Source organism: Aspergillus brasiliensis (assembly GCF_001889945.1).
Source record: "Aspergillus brasiliensis CBS 101740 unplaced genomic scaffold ASPBRscaffold_13, whole genome shotgun sequence".
Classification (NCBI taxonomy): domain Eukaryota; kingdom Fungi; phylum Ascomycota; class Eurotiomycetes; order Eurotiales; family Aspergillaceae; genus Aspergillus; species Aspergillus brasiliensis.
Window position 1 is genome coordinate 1 of NW_027137454.1, and position 13,074 is coordinate 13,074.

Sequence of the window (13,074 nt, forward strand, 5' to 3'; positions counted from 1 at the left end):
CTGGAAGCAAGAATGTGGACGAAGAACGGAGAGGATGGGCTCGCAGGCAAAAACAACAACTTGCGCAGGAATCTAATTTTTGAAATCGCGCAACAACGCAAGGCCCTAGAGGCCTCAGAATTCGATAAGTTTCTCGTGACGCTCGTCGCTTTCGAATGATACCAATTTTACTGGTGTTCTTCGATCATGGCGTCGAGGGCGACCGAATGGCCCATTTTGGCCGCTTCCGCGAAGAAATCAGAGCACCCACAAGAACGCGCCATGGACCTCCAACACGACGCAAACGCGCTGCTTAGGCACCTAGATGTGAGCAAGGGCTCCCGGGTGCCTAAGCCAATCGTTGATCATATCAAGAACATGCAGGACTTCCTGGTTGACCTGCTGAAGAACCCCCCAGGACGCTCCTGGTGGCAGGGCCACGAGGCACTCCACGCGGAGATCAAGGCGCTACGCCAGAGCATGGAGGAGCGTCTGCACTCTTTGGAGATTGCTTCAAAGGGCCCTACGACCTTCCCTGCTAACATCCGCAGCTGGGCCAATATCGCTGCCCAGGGAGGTGCGCCGCCGGTCGCCTCCCGGTCGGGGTCGCGGTCGTCGGGCATCCCCCCGTCGGAGCTGATGGAGGAGGCGCAGCTCATCGTCAAACTCGGCGACCCGGACGGCGTGCTCAGGTATCGCAGGATGATCTCCAAAGAAATCCTTGCGAAGGCTGAGAAAGCGCGTATCCAGGTCTGCCAGGCTGAGGCCTCCCCCCCCCTGGCCGCTGCAAAATTCGTCGCGGCGCGGCAGCTTCGGTCAGGTGACTTAAGCCTCACCCTCCGCTCCGCGGCGGAAGCAGAGGCCGCCCGCAACCACCCTGCCTGGGCCAGCAAGCTCTGGAAGGGGGCGACCATACGCACCCCAACCTGGGGCGTGGTGGTTCACGGCGTGCAGGTCAAGTCGGTCGACCTCACGCGGCCAGAGGGGGTCATCAAGGCCCTGCTGACGGACAACGCGTTCCGCTGGGGTGACGCCCAGATCTCACACGTGGGATGGCTGGCGTCAGGCCTCCAGGGTCCCACGGGGAGGAAGTCTTCAGCACTGGTTGTAGAGTTCGCCTCCCCGATCACCGCTAACGCGGCCATCGAGTACGGCGTCCTCTGGGACTCGGAGATCCTGCAAGCGGTCAAATATGATCGACTGATGCGCATCCGTCAATGCTACAACTGTCAAAAATATGGCCACATAGGAAGCGCCTGCCCCAATAAGGCAATCTGCGTGCACTGCGCGGAGCACCACCAGACTCGTGAGTGCCCGTGCCGTCAGGCAGGAACCCTAACAGAACCGAAGTGTGTCAACTGCGGGGGCACACATCGCGCGTGGAGTCGGCTCTGCCCGGCTTACGAGGGGGTATGTCCCCGCTTGAAGCCCTTAAGTGGGTCAGACATGCGGCTCTTGCCCCAACCCTCCAGGGGGAGGTATGGGAAACCCGCAATGCGTTTGTGCTCGCTCCCTGGGAGCCGCGTATCCAGTGCGATGTTCAACCATACGAGGCCGCGCTTGCCAAGCACGACCAGCTCTGCCGTACGGAGGCAGCAATCTTGTATACGGACGGCAGCGGCTACCGCGGGGGCGTCGGAGCCTCCGCGGTCAGCATTCGCTCCGGACAGGCCCAGGGTGCGTACCTGGGCACTGAGGCAGACTCAACCGTATATGCAGGTGAGTTGAAGGGTATCGAGATGGCCCTATCCCTTGTGGGAGGCACCCTGCCGAGAGGCAGCCCTGGCAAGGCCCATTTCTTCACTGATAGCCAGGCTGCAATCCAGGCGGTAGGGGCCCCCGGCCGTTCTTCGGGACAGCTCTTTGTAAGGGCCATCTACAACCGCTTCAGAGCTCTGGGTGGTGCCAGCTTCGATCTCACGATCCACTGGATCCCTGCACACGTCGGGGTCGAGGGGAACGAGGCTGCAGACTCTGAAGCGAAGCGGGCAGCGGAATGCGGGGCCGGGCCGGAACAACAGATAATCCGGCTCGCATCCGCTGCCAAGAGAGCCGTTCGCAGCAAGTTCAGCGAAAGGTGGAAGAAGCAGTGGAAGGCAGGGCGTACGGCCGCGCCCACGAGGCGCCTGGTCGGGGCCCCCAGCAGAAAAATAGTGAAGCTCTACGAGGACTTGCCGAAGGCGTACGCGGCTGTGATTATACAGATGCGTACGCAGAGGATCAGGCTAGCGCACTTCCTCTACAAGATCAGGGCGCAGGGAAGCGACCGGTGCAGCTGCGGGGAGGGGTCTCAAACCCCTAAGCACGTCCTTCTAGCATGCTCCCGCTTTGTAGGGCTGCGCCGGGTGATGCTAGATAAGGTTGCCGCACGTGGGTCTCTTCCGGGGGATAAGATCACTGATTATGACTCGCTCATATCAGATCCGCAGGCGATCCGCTACGTCGCCGAATTTATGCTGCAAACAGGCCTGCTCGGGCAATTCAGCAGGGTCGAACTCGACCCCGAAGACCCCGACCCAGGCCAGGAACACGTAGGCCTCAGGGCCATGGGGATAGGCGCTGAAGACGCTGGGTAGAAGGAACGAACACGCCCCGGACCGAGTCAGCGGGGAAGGCACGCACATCAGATCGACCATGCATGTTGGAAGCAAGGAGATGGACGAAGAACGGAGAGGATGGGCTCGCAGGCAACTGGCCAGCCAGTTGCGACACTCATTTGTTGTATTTGTATATTTCGTTGTGTTTAGCTGCAGCGATGACTTTTCCTACGTTGCAGCATTCGTTGTTTACTGCGAGTTTGTGGGTTTCAGGCGTTCGGGGCCATATTCTTTGCTTCAAACGGTGAAGCACCTGCATAGCTAGCATCTTACCTAGCCGGCTCGATCGGGTATAAGAATTTGAATTGAATTCAATTGAATCCCGGTAAGGCCACTGCAGCCGTTAAGGCTTGGCGTTGCTTAGCCCGGCAATAAATTAAAATTCTTACCGTGGATTCTCTGAGCTAACTCACACTTAAAGATCACTGAAGCTGTAAACGTGTAAAACCTTTTTATAGCATTTGTAGTGATATTACAGAAATCCATGCAAAGAATGTAGCACATAAAATACCCCCAACGCCAACCCAACCAACCAACCAATGCTAATCATACGCCACAATAACTTGTCGACTAACAAGAATATCCGTATCTCTCGGAGGAGTTCCGCCCGCAAGAATCTGCTTCTGACTATCCCCATCGCTCATCTGGCTAGGTCGTCGCGTATGGTGGGGCACCGAGGTGGTGGTGATCTTGTTGGTGTTCTTCCCTTGCTCGGCCAGCTCGAACGTGCGAGAATACGTATTTGCCGGTCCGGTGCGCTGAGAGCTGTAGTATCCCTGAGAGTTGGAGTAATTGTTGTTGTTGGATGATGTCTTGCGGTCGCGGAGGATGCGGAAGAGCGGGCGCAGCGTCGCGAAGTTGCCGACGATCATTCCCAGGGCGTTTTCGGCGAACCCCCAGATTACTACGTCGGTGACGTTGTAGAGGTAGTCGGATTGGCTGGTTAGGGCGACGGTATATTTGAGACGCACGCAGGCGGACATGGAGGCGCTGTGGGTGGTCTTGGGTTAGTTGGTGCTTATTGGGAGTCCTGGGATAGGGGGAACCAATGTCTTACAAGATACCCAGGCCCATCAGACCGACGATTGAGATCTTGGTGTTGCGGTTGAGTTGGACGTTCCAGAGAAGAGGGACAGGCCTATCTCAGTCAGTGGGTATTCGATAGTAGCTGAGGAGTGGTCGCACATCAAAGCTGTCACCCAATCGGTGAGAATGTTCACAGCCGTGCAGGCGTAGTAGCCATCGGCTAATACATAGGATGGTTGGCAGTGTCCTCCTTGTTCGAGCAGTTCCCTATTCCAGACCGCGCTGTACGAGTCAATATCGGTTATCAATATCAGGTAGGTCGGTGGTGTCGTACTCAATAGGAATACAGTTGGTCAGAATAAGGATCAGTGCAATGATATTCATCAGCACAAAAACAACAATCACCACATATTGCGTATAGAGGTAGGCTTTGCGACCCTCGGCTACTCGAATCAACATCCAGCTGATACTGAGCTTGATGGGAATAATGGCGGAGCAGTAGCCGAGTTCGAAAATTAGGAAAAACTGAAAAGTCAGCTCCATGTAGCTGAATTTATTTGCGTTGTTCCTACCTTCTGTCCTTCTCCTTGGTATTTGACATTTTGTGGCTCTGCCAACCTAGAATCAGGAATGCCAATTCCATTGAATGCGCCCCCGAGACATCCAGCTACCAGCACGGCGAATGGAACCTGAGAACCGTCAGCCGTCAATTAAGCTTCGAAGGCTCGAAGGCTCTGAACCTACCAATGCAGTGGTCATGATCCAATCCTCCATACTCCATGACTTCCTGGTCACTCTGCAGTAAACCCGCATGCCATAAGTCAGCAATGCCAACGTCGTCAACATAATGACACTCCCCGCCAGTGAAGGCGCGGCACCACCGTAGATGGCCATGGCGTCACGATTGAAAGCAGAGTCAATATCAGCCTTGTGGTGCAGGCAAGGTCATGGATGTCAGACATAAATCTGAGGCAACATGGGGGAAGTGGACATGAAGTGGAGAGTTATAATACGGTTATGTTAAGTCGCGCCGTCGTGGCAGCCCTGGTGAATTTCCTGCCGGTACCTGGTCCTGGTCTAACACTCTTTAGGGATGTCATCGAGCATGCCGAGACAACCATGGCTCGTGGCACGGAGTCGCCATCCCCCCTTTGCTAACTTGATTACCAAGTGATCGCCTGTTTGGCTTGACAAACGGCGCCTATCTAACTGTATTCATACGTCCCCACAGCTGCGCTAACGTAAGGCTAAACTCGACTGCCCTGACTCGGTGGTGCCAGTCTCGACTTTTCCCGGAAAGTGGATCAGGACTGCCAACGGCCCAACCCAGCATGCGTACCCTCGGATGACACACCGCTGTCCGCCATGATCTGCCAATCTAGAACTCCTGGAAACGGAGAGGATCGAACATTCTGCGACCCTCGTTTAGCCACAGGAGAGGAACGGGGGAAATGGCTGATAGCGATTGTCCTGGAGTGTTTTTCCAGCCGCTTGGCGGCTTCTAAGCGAGATGTCCACTCCATGTTTATTTGTGCACTGCTGCTCCAAAGGTCGTGTTTGCCACAGGCACTAGGAGTTGCAGTGGCTCTGACTACTGAATTGGCAACATAACCTGGGATAAAGAAATCCTTCGCAAGTGAGAAAAGGAGGGGAGGGTGAACTTGCCGAAAATCGCCGGGAACTCTAAGAAGGCAGTCGCATGTCTCTGACCATCTGACACCAAGAAACGCCAAACGGGGACTAGCCAGACGGAAGGAATTGATTAGGGAAGGACGACTGGACGAGCGCTGTAGGGAAGAAGACATGACTCGCCGGGCACCCCTGCTAGCTTGTTACATAGTAAGACAGACCGGCAACAGGATTCTCTGTATCCAGTTAGACAGGAAACGCCTGTCCCGTCTAGACGCTAACAGGGAATTCCGATTTGCCCTCATCCCCACTGCTTGCGACCGAGCACCAATCAAGGAGTCTTTGCCGATTGGGATTGAGGTTGACTGGGAAGCTGCCAAGGAATGAGATTCTGGGTCAATGACCTCGCGCATACAAACAATAAAATAGTCTCTTCACCTCTCCATCCGTCCCAAGGGGAGTGAGCCGGGGAACACGACCCTGTCGGCTGTCATTTGCGCGGAATTGGCAATTGACAACCTTTGTTTGGCTAATTATCCGATGGAAGAAACTAACCTAAACAGTTATCCTTTGGAATTGGATAACCCGGTTGACGGCGGCTAATCTCCTGCAGGGGCATCTACTAGTCTATCAGTAGAGCGTTCAGGGGGTGTGATGCGTGCCTGGGACGGAAGGAGTCACAATTAGCGGTGAGAACCGGAGACCGGAGACCCGGACACGACCCATAGAACGTCTGTCCCAAGGAAGTTGAGTGAAGAGCTATATTTTTCATGTCCCTGCTATGATGTTGGGATGCTGTTATGCTGCTACCAAGCTTTATGCTTTCATGGCGGGCGCAGGGCACGAGCCAATAAAATACGTCTGCGGTGAGTTGGTCAGACGTAGTTTGTCTCTCTGATCTTAGATAGTCGATTTGTACAGCATCTACCATCTGCCCGGGCCGCATTTATTGATCTGTCGATCGACAGACAACATATCCTCGAGACGTGTCGGGGTCAGAGACCGTCAGATATGGCGTGAATGATATGAAGCTATATATAGAACATGACGGCTTAAGGAGGTATAGAGGGTCACTAAGCACTCGGAATCCTCTCCCGCAAGCTGCCTCCACATGCAATAAGGACATTTGACGATCCATGGTTGAGTGGCGGTTCGGTTCCCTAATGGTTGACGAAGTCCGTCATCGCGTTCCGCTTCGCAGTAGATGAATGTTCCGCCTGCCGGTAGGGATACTATCAGGTTTGATCCACAATATTAGACGAGTCACAAAATCAGACAAAGAGACGGGGGACATGTTATGTTTGTTTACACAATGGCCAATATCGGCAGCACGTAACACGACGCGACTCGCGACCGGATAAGCGTCTAGACTGCAGGTCCAACTTTAACATCACATTGCCCTCTATCCCGAAATTCAACCCCAACTCATACAAGTGACGGCACAAGGATGAGGACCAGTTCGGCAGATCTACCCAAAGATAATGGTCCCATTTACATCAAGCGAGACCTCAGGCTCACTCTCGAGTCTATCCAGTCTTCCGGGTCCTGCTTAGCCGGGGGGAGGTCCGCTGGGCCTCGCCATACCCAACCTGGACATCCCTGGCGTAGGCAACATTCGGCTTCCCATTTCAGCGGACAATGCAAAAGCCATCACCTAGTGTTGCGATCGCAGTCCCTATGGGAAGGATTCCAAAACCCTGGTGGACGAATCCGTTCACAAATCATGGCAACTCGACCCTGGCCAATTTTCAAAATCCCCACTGACAACAGCAAATAGGCATCCTGGTGAATAACGCAGTGACAGGCCTCGGTCTGACCACCCAACCAGAGAAGATCAAGGCGGACCTATACAAGCTGCTAATCTACGAAGAAGGCGCGTTCTTCCACCCACATCAAGACTCCGAGAAGACCAATAGCATGTTTGTTACGCTCATAGTATGCCTTCCTTCGAGGCACGAAGGCGGCGATCTCATCGCTTCCCACCGTGGTTCCAATATCGTATGGCCATCGGCACTATTCTCTGAGTTTAGCTTCTCGTGGGCTGCTTAGTATGCGGATGTTATCCATGAGGTGAAGCCTGTCACCTCTGGATATAGGATGGCTCTGGTGTACAATCTGATCCATCGTCCGTTGGTTGGGGCCGGGATTCCTGGTGTTCAGACAGAAAGGCTGACCCATCTATTAGAATATTTGGGTTTCCTTTTTTAAGGAAGATGATTACGTGGACTACTCAGCTTGGGATGGCCCTGTCAATGAGGACTGCCCGCCAGCACTCGTGTACGCTCTCGAGCACCAGTATAGTAGCGCAGAGCTCAGATTTGATCGACTGAAATGTGTCGACCAAGCACGCTTTGCAGAACTCTAAAAGGCGTGCCAGAGGCTTGGATTCGACATGTACCTAGCCAATATTGAGAAGACCGAATCGGATGCAGCTGACGAACCGTACTATGAGACAGACGAGATCAATAGCAGCCTGGAATTTTTACAGGTCGTGGACTCGTTTGGAGTCGATGTCGCAGAAAATCTGCCATTTCACGAGAATATGCTTATCCAAGAGGGTTTCTTTTTGGATCGAGATCCGGATGATGAAGAATATGAAGGCTTTACAGGAAATGAGGGTACCGAGACCACCCGCTTTTACCGAGTGACAGTAAGTCTTCGTTCTGCAGGTCATGCCACGCATATCCTGCTCTGCCTCTGCCTGTCCGCTTCTCACAAGTACATAGGGCGCCATAATTATCCCAAAGGGATTCCGCTTCTTGTTCAAACTGCACCGGCTAAGACGTGGCGTGTGTAACATTGCAGAAATTCTGGATGAGTGCCGCTTTCTCGCTTTAGAGCGGCCCAATGACGATGTGGCGAAGCAAAATCTGGTTCAAGCCTGCAGCACGGTCATTAAAAAAGGCCCACCAGACGATGTGGCAGACAAGATTATGCAAATCGCTACTGATTTTGACTTTGTAGATCTATTTCGCCATGCTATCGAACGGTTTGACACCCACATGTCGCCGTCTCAGCTTCACCAAATCGCGAAATTCATGGCGAAACATGGGTTCCAAGGTCTCCGCTCAGGGTATGTTTAAGTTAAACCACGTATAGCATTCTTGTCCTGACAGTTCCCTTTAGGCTGGAACATGTTTTCGAGGACAGAATATTTGGCTGTAAGGCCGGTTTTCCGGAGAGGTACATTTGTCTTTCTAACTTGATCCGGGAATATCGTGTAATCTGCGAGGAACAGGGCCGAGCACCGTTGGCCGAGGTGTTAGCGTGGGAAAGCACGACTATGAGCAGTTTCTGTCTGATCTTCTGAATGATCCCGAATCAGGTGGCCACAAACTAGCAGATTCACTAACATCTCTGCCTAATGAGGGCTCATTCGAGAGCTAAGGAGATGCCCGTTGGTTGCTATATTATCATGCTGATAAAACTAGGATTAGAACTCTCCTGGAGACCAAGCTCAAGTATAGTATCTTTCTTTTTTCTTTTTTTTTTGTATCCGCTTATTATTACTTCTGGAATGGGGAGCTTGATAAAGATATAGCCAATGCGATGTTTCAAAAACTTATTCTAGAAAGTGTTAGGGCTTTTTATTATTGAAAATAAAGTTATAGTGAAATCTGATCAGTCATATGGTTCTAGAAGATAGTTATTATCTATATTTTCGCCCGTTGATGCACAAGTTTTTGCGTATTGATATTTGGTTGGTCAGAAAGATGATCCAGCTAGTAGATTTTTATAATCTTAATAAATAAGGAATGTTAAATACCTTCATGGTGTTACAGCCGGTCAAATACGTCTTCTTTGGTGCATCTAACTAGAATATTGAACATGAGGAGGGGAAGGAAGGATTTTTGATATATCTGATCTTGAACTGCTGGCGGTGTGTTCGCGTTTATTAATAGCAATAGATTAGTTATTGCCCCTGATATAGCCGGTCCCGAAATTCCTTTGACCTTCAAACACATGACAATTCTTTTCCAGCCCCACTGCCAAGGGCTTGGCGCAAGCCGATTATTTGAGCAATATTCGATACATTACAATCTGTATTTGACAAAACCATGTATCACGTGAGACTATGCACTTATGAATGAGAACACAAATCCAACGCATTGCCTGATGAAACAGTGAACAGTCACATGACTGAGGTACAGGAAAGCTGCTACGTGGTGTTTGCGGAACGAAACCCGCGATTGTCAGCACGGCCCGAATGACTCCGGTGCCCGACCAGCTGCTGAACCTCGATCGTGGCTCGCCCTGTTTGGACAATCTTGTCGGTAGCGCTTGCCAACCCCACCCCTTCTCGGAGTGTACTTCTCCGTTCCAAGCCTCATTCAGGTGATGACATGGGCACAGGTAGTCGCTGAACTTGGTGAACCACCGGAGATGGAAGTTTTAACCACCTTCTCTATCTCAGACTCGATTGAGCTCTTAGGGAAGCCGCAACAACCGTCAGAGATAAATCATTCCATTCCCGAATCTAACTGAGTTCCACCGTCAAATGTTGCCTAGGTTCCGAAAGAGCCACGGCCATCGAATTCCAGCTAGAAAAAAGCAAACAAGCATGGCGCGTCAAAACAGGCCTCTCTGCAGCCAATAATTGGCTGACGGCCGCTGCCCTTTCTTCCCTCCGTTATTTCCCAGAAATAGCCAGACAGCCCCCGGTCCTTTTCTTTCTTGCTTCCGAACTCATTTCCAGCGAACTTCACTACGCATCCCCGCGACCACATCTCGTTGCAAAGTAATAACCCCGGTTTGACTATGGACACTCCTAGTGATTCTATTCAAGATAAGACGCACAGCTTGTTCAAATCTTTGAAGACTGTTTTCAAAGGGCGGAAAAGAAACAAAGATATACGTCTCATTGCCCTGAAATCAAGCACTTTAACCGTCACCGCGGATCCGGACGCTGAAGGTGGCCCTGCCAATGCTAAATATGACATGTTCCAACCCAGCGCACACAACATGAAAGGATTTTGGCAAATAGCGTACGACGAGTTAACAGAGAGCGACCCGGACAGTGTAGCAATACTTTTCCCGCCGACCGGAATCAAGCCACGGAACGCTGGCGATGCACGAACGAGAGAGATATTGGACGAAGTAGTAAAGGCGATAGAGGCACAGTACAGGGAGAAGGGGAAAAAGGACGGCATTCGGGCCACAGCCCATAAAATACTAAACTCGGTGCTGTCTTTTCAAGACATTATTAGTAACATTGCGAAATTCGATCCAACTGGGTACACTTCCAGTGCTTGGGCGATAGTCTCTCTTGGATTAACGGTACGGTCCTTGCACCAACCGAGTCAGACAATCAGCTAATAACTTAGATGGCCAAGAATCATGCAGACCGCAAGGATGCTCTTTTTGACGCGTCGGGATACCTGGCGGACTTGCTGACTCGTTGTGCCTTCATCGAAGAACACTTTTATGGGGAAACAGATCCGGCCATGGTGAATGTTGAAAAAGAACGATCGATTGTCCGGATGTATGTAGCAATTTTGTGTTACTCCGCTGAAGTACGGAGAGTACAACAGTCCAACAAGGGAAGAGACATCATGGAGAGTATAACAGCTATAACAAGTCAGCCACTTACGCAGCTCAAGGCCTCGATTAAAGAAGAGGAGTCCCATCTGCATCAATGGCTGGACCTGGACCAGCACCTGCACCGGGGAAAGGAAGCAGAGGCTATCCTGAATCACCTCGATCAATTGACCGTAGATATCCAAAAACTGCGCGATGCAGTTGATATGTTAAATTTTCCTTTTGCCAAGGGCGCATTTTTTGGCTCCTTCGAGGACCAGCATGAGGATGAATGCCTTACTGGAACGCGAACAGAGTTGCTTCAGCAGGTGCAGGACTGGGGTAGGTCCAGTGACAGATGTATATTCTGGTTGAGCGGAATGGCAGGTACTGGCAAGTCTACTATTGCAAGAACGGTAGCCCGATTGTTCAAAGAGAATGGCATGCTCGGGGCAAGTTTCTTTTTTAAAAGAAGCGAGGGAGATCGGGGCTCGGCAGTAAAGTTCTTTCCAACAATTGTGAAGCAGTTAGCAGTGCACATCCCTCAAATGGTCCCCGGAATCCGAAAAGCTATCGAGGATGATCCTGCAATTCCCGGGAGTTCGCTTCGAGATCAGTTTAATAAGCTCATCTTACAGCCATTGCTCATTGTCGATCATGGTAAAGCCATGAAATCTACAGTAATTGTCATCGACGCTCTAGATGAATGCGAACCAGAGGAGGACGTGGAAATCATCCTCGACCTTTTACCCGAGGTTGAGGTGGCAACAAAGATGGCAATCCGATTCTTCTTAACCAGTCGGCCGGAGATACCTATCCGTTTTGGGTTTGATCAGATCGATAAGAGCAAGTACCAGAGAACTATCCTGCAAAATCTGGATGAAGACGTGATAAAACATGACATCGCCTTATATCTCAGAGAAGAGTTCTCCAAAATACAGCAGAGGTGCCGGCGTGCTCTTCCCCCCGGCTGGCCTGGAGAGGAAAGAATCTTAGCCTTAGCAATGATGGCTTGTCCGCTCTTTATCTTTGCAGCCACGGTGTGCCGTTTCGTGGCAGATAGGCATTTTGACCCGGATAAGCGGCTTCGGGAGTTTTCTACCTGTTCTACAGGATCAAAGATGGATGACACATACCGACCGGTTCTGAATCAACTCCTTGTCCAGGATGCTACGGACCGGAATAAGCTGATTAAAGAGTTTCAGAGAATCATTGGTGTAATCATTCTTCTTGCTAATCCGCTCTCATTGAGCTCTCTTGCGGAGCTGCTGCTTGGAACATCGGAAGACGATAGCAGCATCGATCTGGAATGCCAGATTAGCATTCATCTGGACTTATTCCACTCAGTCCTTTCTATACCCAGCGATCCAAATCTACCTATACGGACCCTGCATTTGTCCTTCCATGATTATCTGGTGGATGATCGTACGAAATGCCAAGAGGCCACATCTCAATTCTGGGTGGATAAAAAGGCAAAGCACGAACTCATAGCTAGCCAATGTCTTACTGTTATGGGCCGTTATCTCAAAAAGAATATTTGTGAACTGCCAAGCTATGGGACCAGCCGAACAGAAATACACTCTCATTCTATAGCAAGATATCTACCAGCCGCCCTTCAGTACGCCTGTCGTTACTGGGTTTACCATTTAACTCAAAGCCCAGCACCAGCCAGACTCCTTACCCAAGTGCTCACATTCCTAAAAGAACACTTCCTTCATTGGGTTGAAGCCATGGGCATTCTGGGGACGACATCTGAAGCCATAATTGCAGTGAATTCATTGCTCCAAGTGACCAAGGTAAGTGATAAACTGGCTTGTAGCGGCCGATCGACTAACAGGTGGAATACCTAGGCTAAATCCAGTAATGAGATGCATGACTTTGTGCTAGATGCACGCAGATTTATCCTCAAGTTTGCACAAATTGTTGATACGGCACCATTGCAACTGTACAGCTCTGGCCTGATTTTTGCACCGCATAAAGCGTTGATCAGAGAGACCTTTGAGAGAGAACTTCCTGCTTGGTTATCTAGAGGTCCAAAAGTAGAAGAATATTGGGATCCAGACATGCAAACGCTGGAAGGCCATTGTGACTGGGTTTCCTCGGTCGCCTTCTCAGGCGACGGCCAACTGCTGGTATCCGGCTCGGGCGACGAGACTGTCAAGCTGTGGGATGCAGCCACGGGCGCTCTTAAGCATACGCTGGAGGGCCATTCTGACTCAGTTTCCTCGGTTGCCTTCTCAGGCGACGGCCAACTGCTGGCATCCGGCTCGTATGACAAGACTGTCAAGCTGTGGGATGCAGCCACGGGCGCTCTTAAGCATACACT

At 51.3% G+C, this 13,074-nt stretch overlaps 6 protein-coding genes across 6 annotated transcripts in view; 4 read left to right on the forward strand and 2 right to left on the reverse strand.

The window, feature by feature from the left end:
• ASPBRDRAFT_68298 (uncharacterized protein) lies at nucleotides 1-1,405 on the forward strand (the record flags this gene model as incomplete). The annotated part of the gene is made up of 2 exons (XM_067628993.1): nucleotides 1-1,285; nucleotides 1,365-1,405. The coding sequence occupies exons 1-2, from the start codon at nucleotides 187-189 to the stop codon at nucleotides 1,403-1,405; spliced, it is 1,140 nt and encodes a 379-aa protein (XP_067475316.1). The 5' UTR covers nucleotides 1-186.
• A 436-nt stretch (nucleotides 1,406-1,841) lies between these two features.
• Nucleotides 1,842-2,478, forward strand: ASPBRDRAFT_316585 (uncharacterized protein). Its single transcript, XM_067622922.1, has 2 exons — nucleotides 1,842-2,339; nucleotides 2,401-2,478. The coding sequence occupies exon 1, from the start codon at nucleotides 1,976-1,978 to the stop codon at nucleotides 2,279-2,281; it is 306 nt and encodes a 101-aa protein (XP_067475317.1). The 5' UTR covers nucleotides 1,842-1,975; the 3' UTR covers nucleotides 2,282-2,339; nucleotides 2,401-2,478.
• A 640-nt stretch (nucleotides 2,479-3,118) lies between these two features.
• ASPBRDRAFT_133861 (uncharacterized protein) lies at nucleotides 3,119-4,496 on the reverse strand (the record flags this gene model as incomplete). The annotated part of the gene is made up of 6 exons (XM_067618556.1): nucleotides 3,119-3,566; nucleotides 3,634-3,714; nucleotides 3,762-3,884; nucleotides 3,937-4,127; nucleotides 4,175-4,291; nucleotides 4,347-4,496. The coding sequence occupies 6 exons, from the start codon at nucleotides 4,494-4,496 to the stop codon at nucleotides 3,119-3,121; spliced, it is 1,110 nt and encodes a 369-aa protein (XP_067475318.1).
• A 202-nt stretch (nucleotides 4,497-4,698) lies between these two features.
• Nucleotides 4,699-6,162, reverse strand: ASPBRDRAFT_133898 (uncharacterized protein; the record flags this gene model as incomplete). Its single annotated transcript, XM_067618559.1, has 7 exons — nucleotides 4,699-4,780; nucleotides 4,844-4,942; nucleotides 5,036-5,100; nucleotides 5,195-5,305; nucleotides 5,508-5,604; nucleotides 5,670-5,760; nucleotides 5,913-6,162. 7 exons carry the CDS (start codon nucleotides 6,160-6,162, stop codon nucleotides 4,699-4,701), a joined length of 795 nt encoding a protein of 264 aa, XP_067475319.1.
• Nucleotides 6,163-7,623: 1,461 nt separating this feature from the next.
• Nucleotides 7,624-8,618, forward strand: ASPBRDRAFT_33372 (uncharacterized protein; the record flags this gene model as incomplete). The annotated part of the gene is made up of 4 exons (XM_067623113.1): nucleotides 7,624-7,881; nucleotides 7,958-8,304; nucleotides 8,358-8,392; nucleotides 8,470-8,618. The coding sequence occupies 4 exons, from the start codon at nucleotides 7,624-7,626 to the stop codon at nucleotides 8,616-8,618; spliced, it is 789 nt and encodes a 262-aa protein (XP_067475320.1).
• Nucleotides 8,619-9,516: 898 nt separating this feature from the next.
• The window catches only part of ASPBRDRAFT_47014 (uncharacterized protein), a 5,552-nt gene continuing 1,994 nt past the window's right edge, over nucleotides 9,517-13,074 (forward strand). The window contains exons 1-3 of the mRNA XM_067625760.1: nucleotides 9,517-10,508; nucleotides 10,556-12,544; nucleotides 12,599-13,030. Of these exons, the coding sequence (XP_067475321.1) occupies nucleotides 9,990-10,508; nucleotides 10,556-12,544; nucleotides 12,599-13,030 (2,940 nt within the window). The 5' untranslated portion in view covers nucleotides 9,517-9,989. The remainder of the gene's footprint in view (nucleotides 10,509-10,555; nucleotides 12,545-12,598; nucleotides 13,031-13,074) is intronic.

What these genes read in the sequence shown, in the direction of transcription:
- ASPBRDRAFT_316585 (XM_067622922.1), top strand. Translation starts at nt 1,976, where the DNA reads ATGCGGGGCCGGGCCGGAACAACAGATAATCCGGCTCGCATCCGCTGC.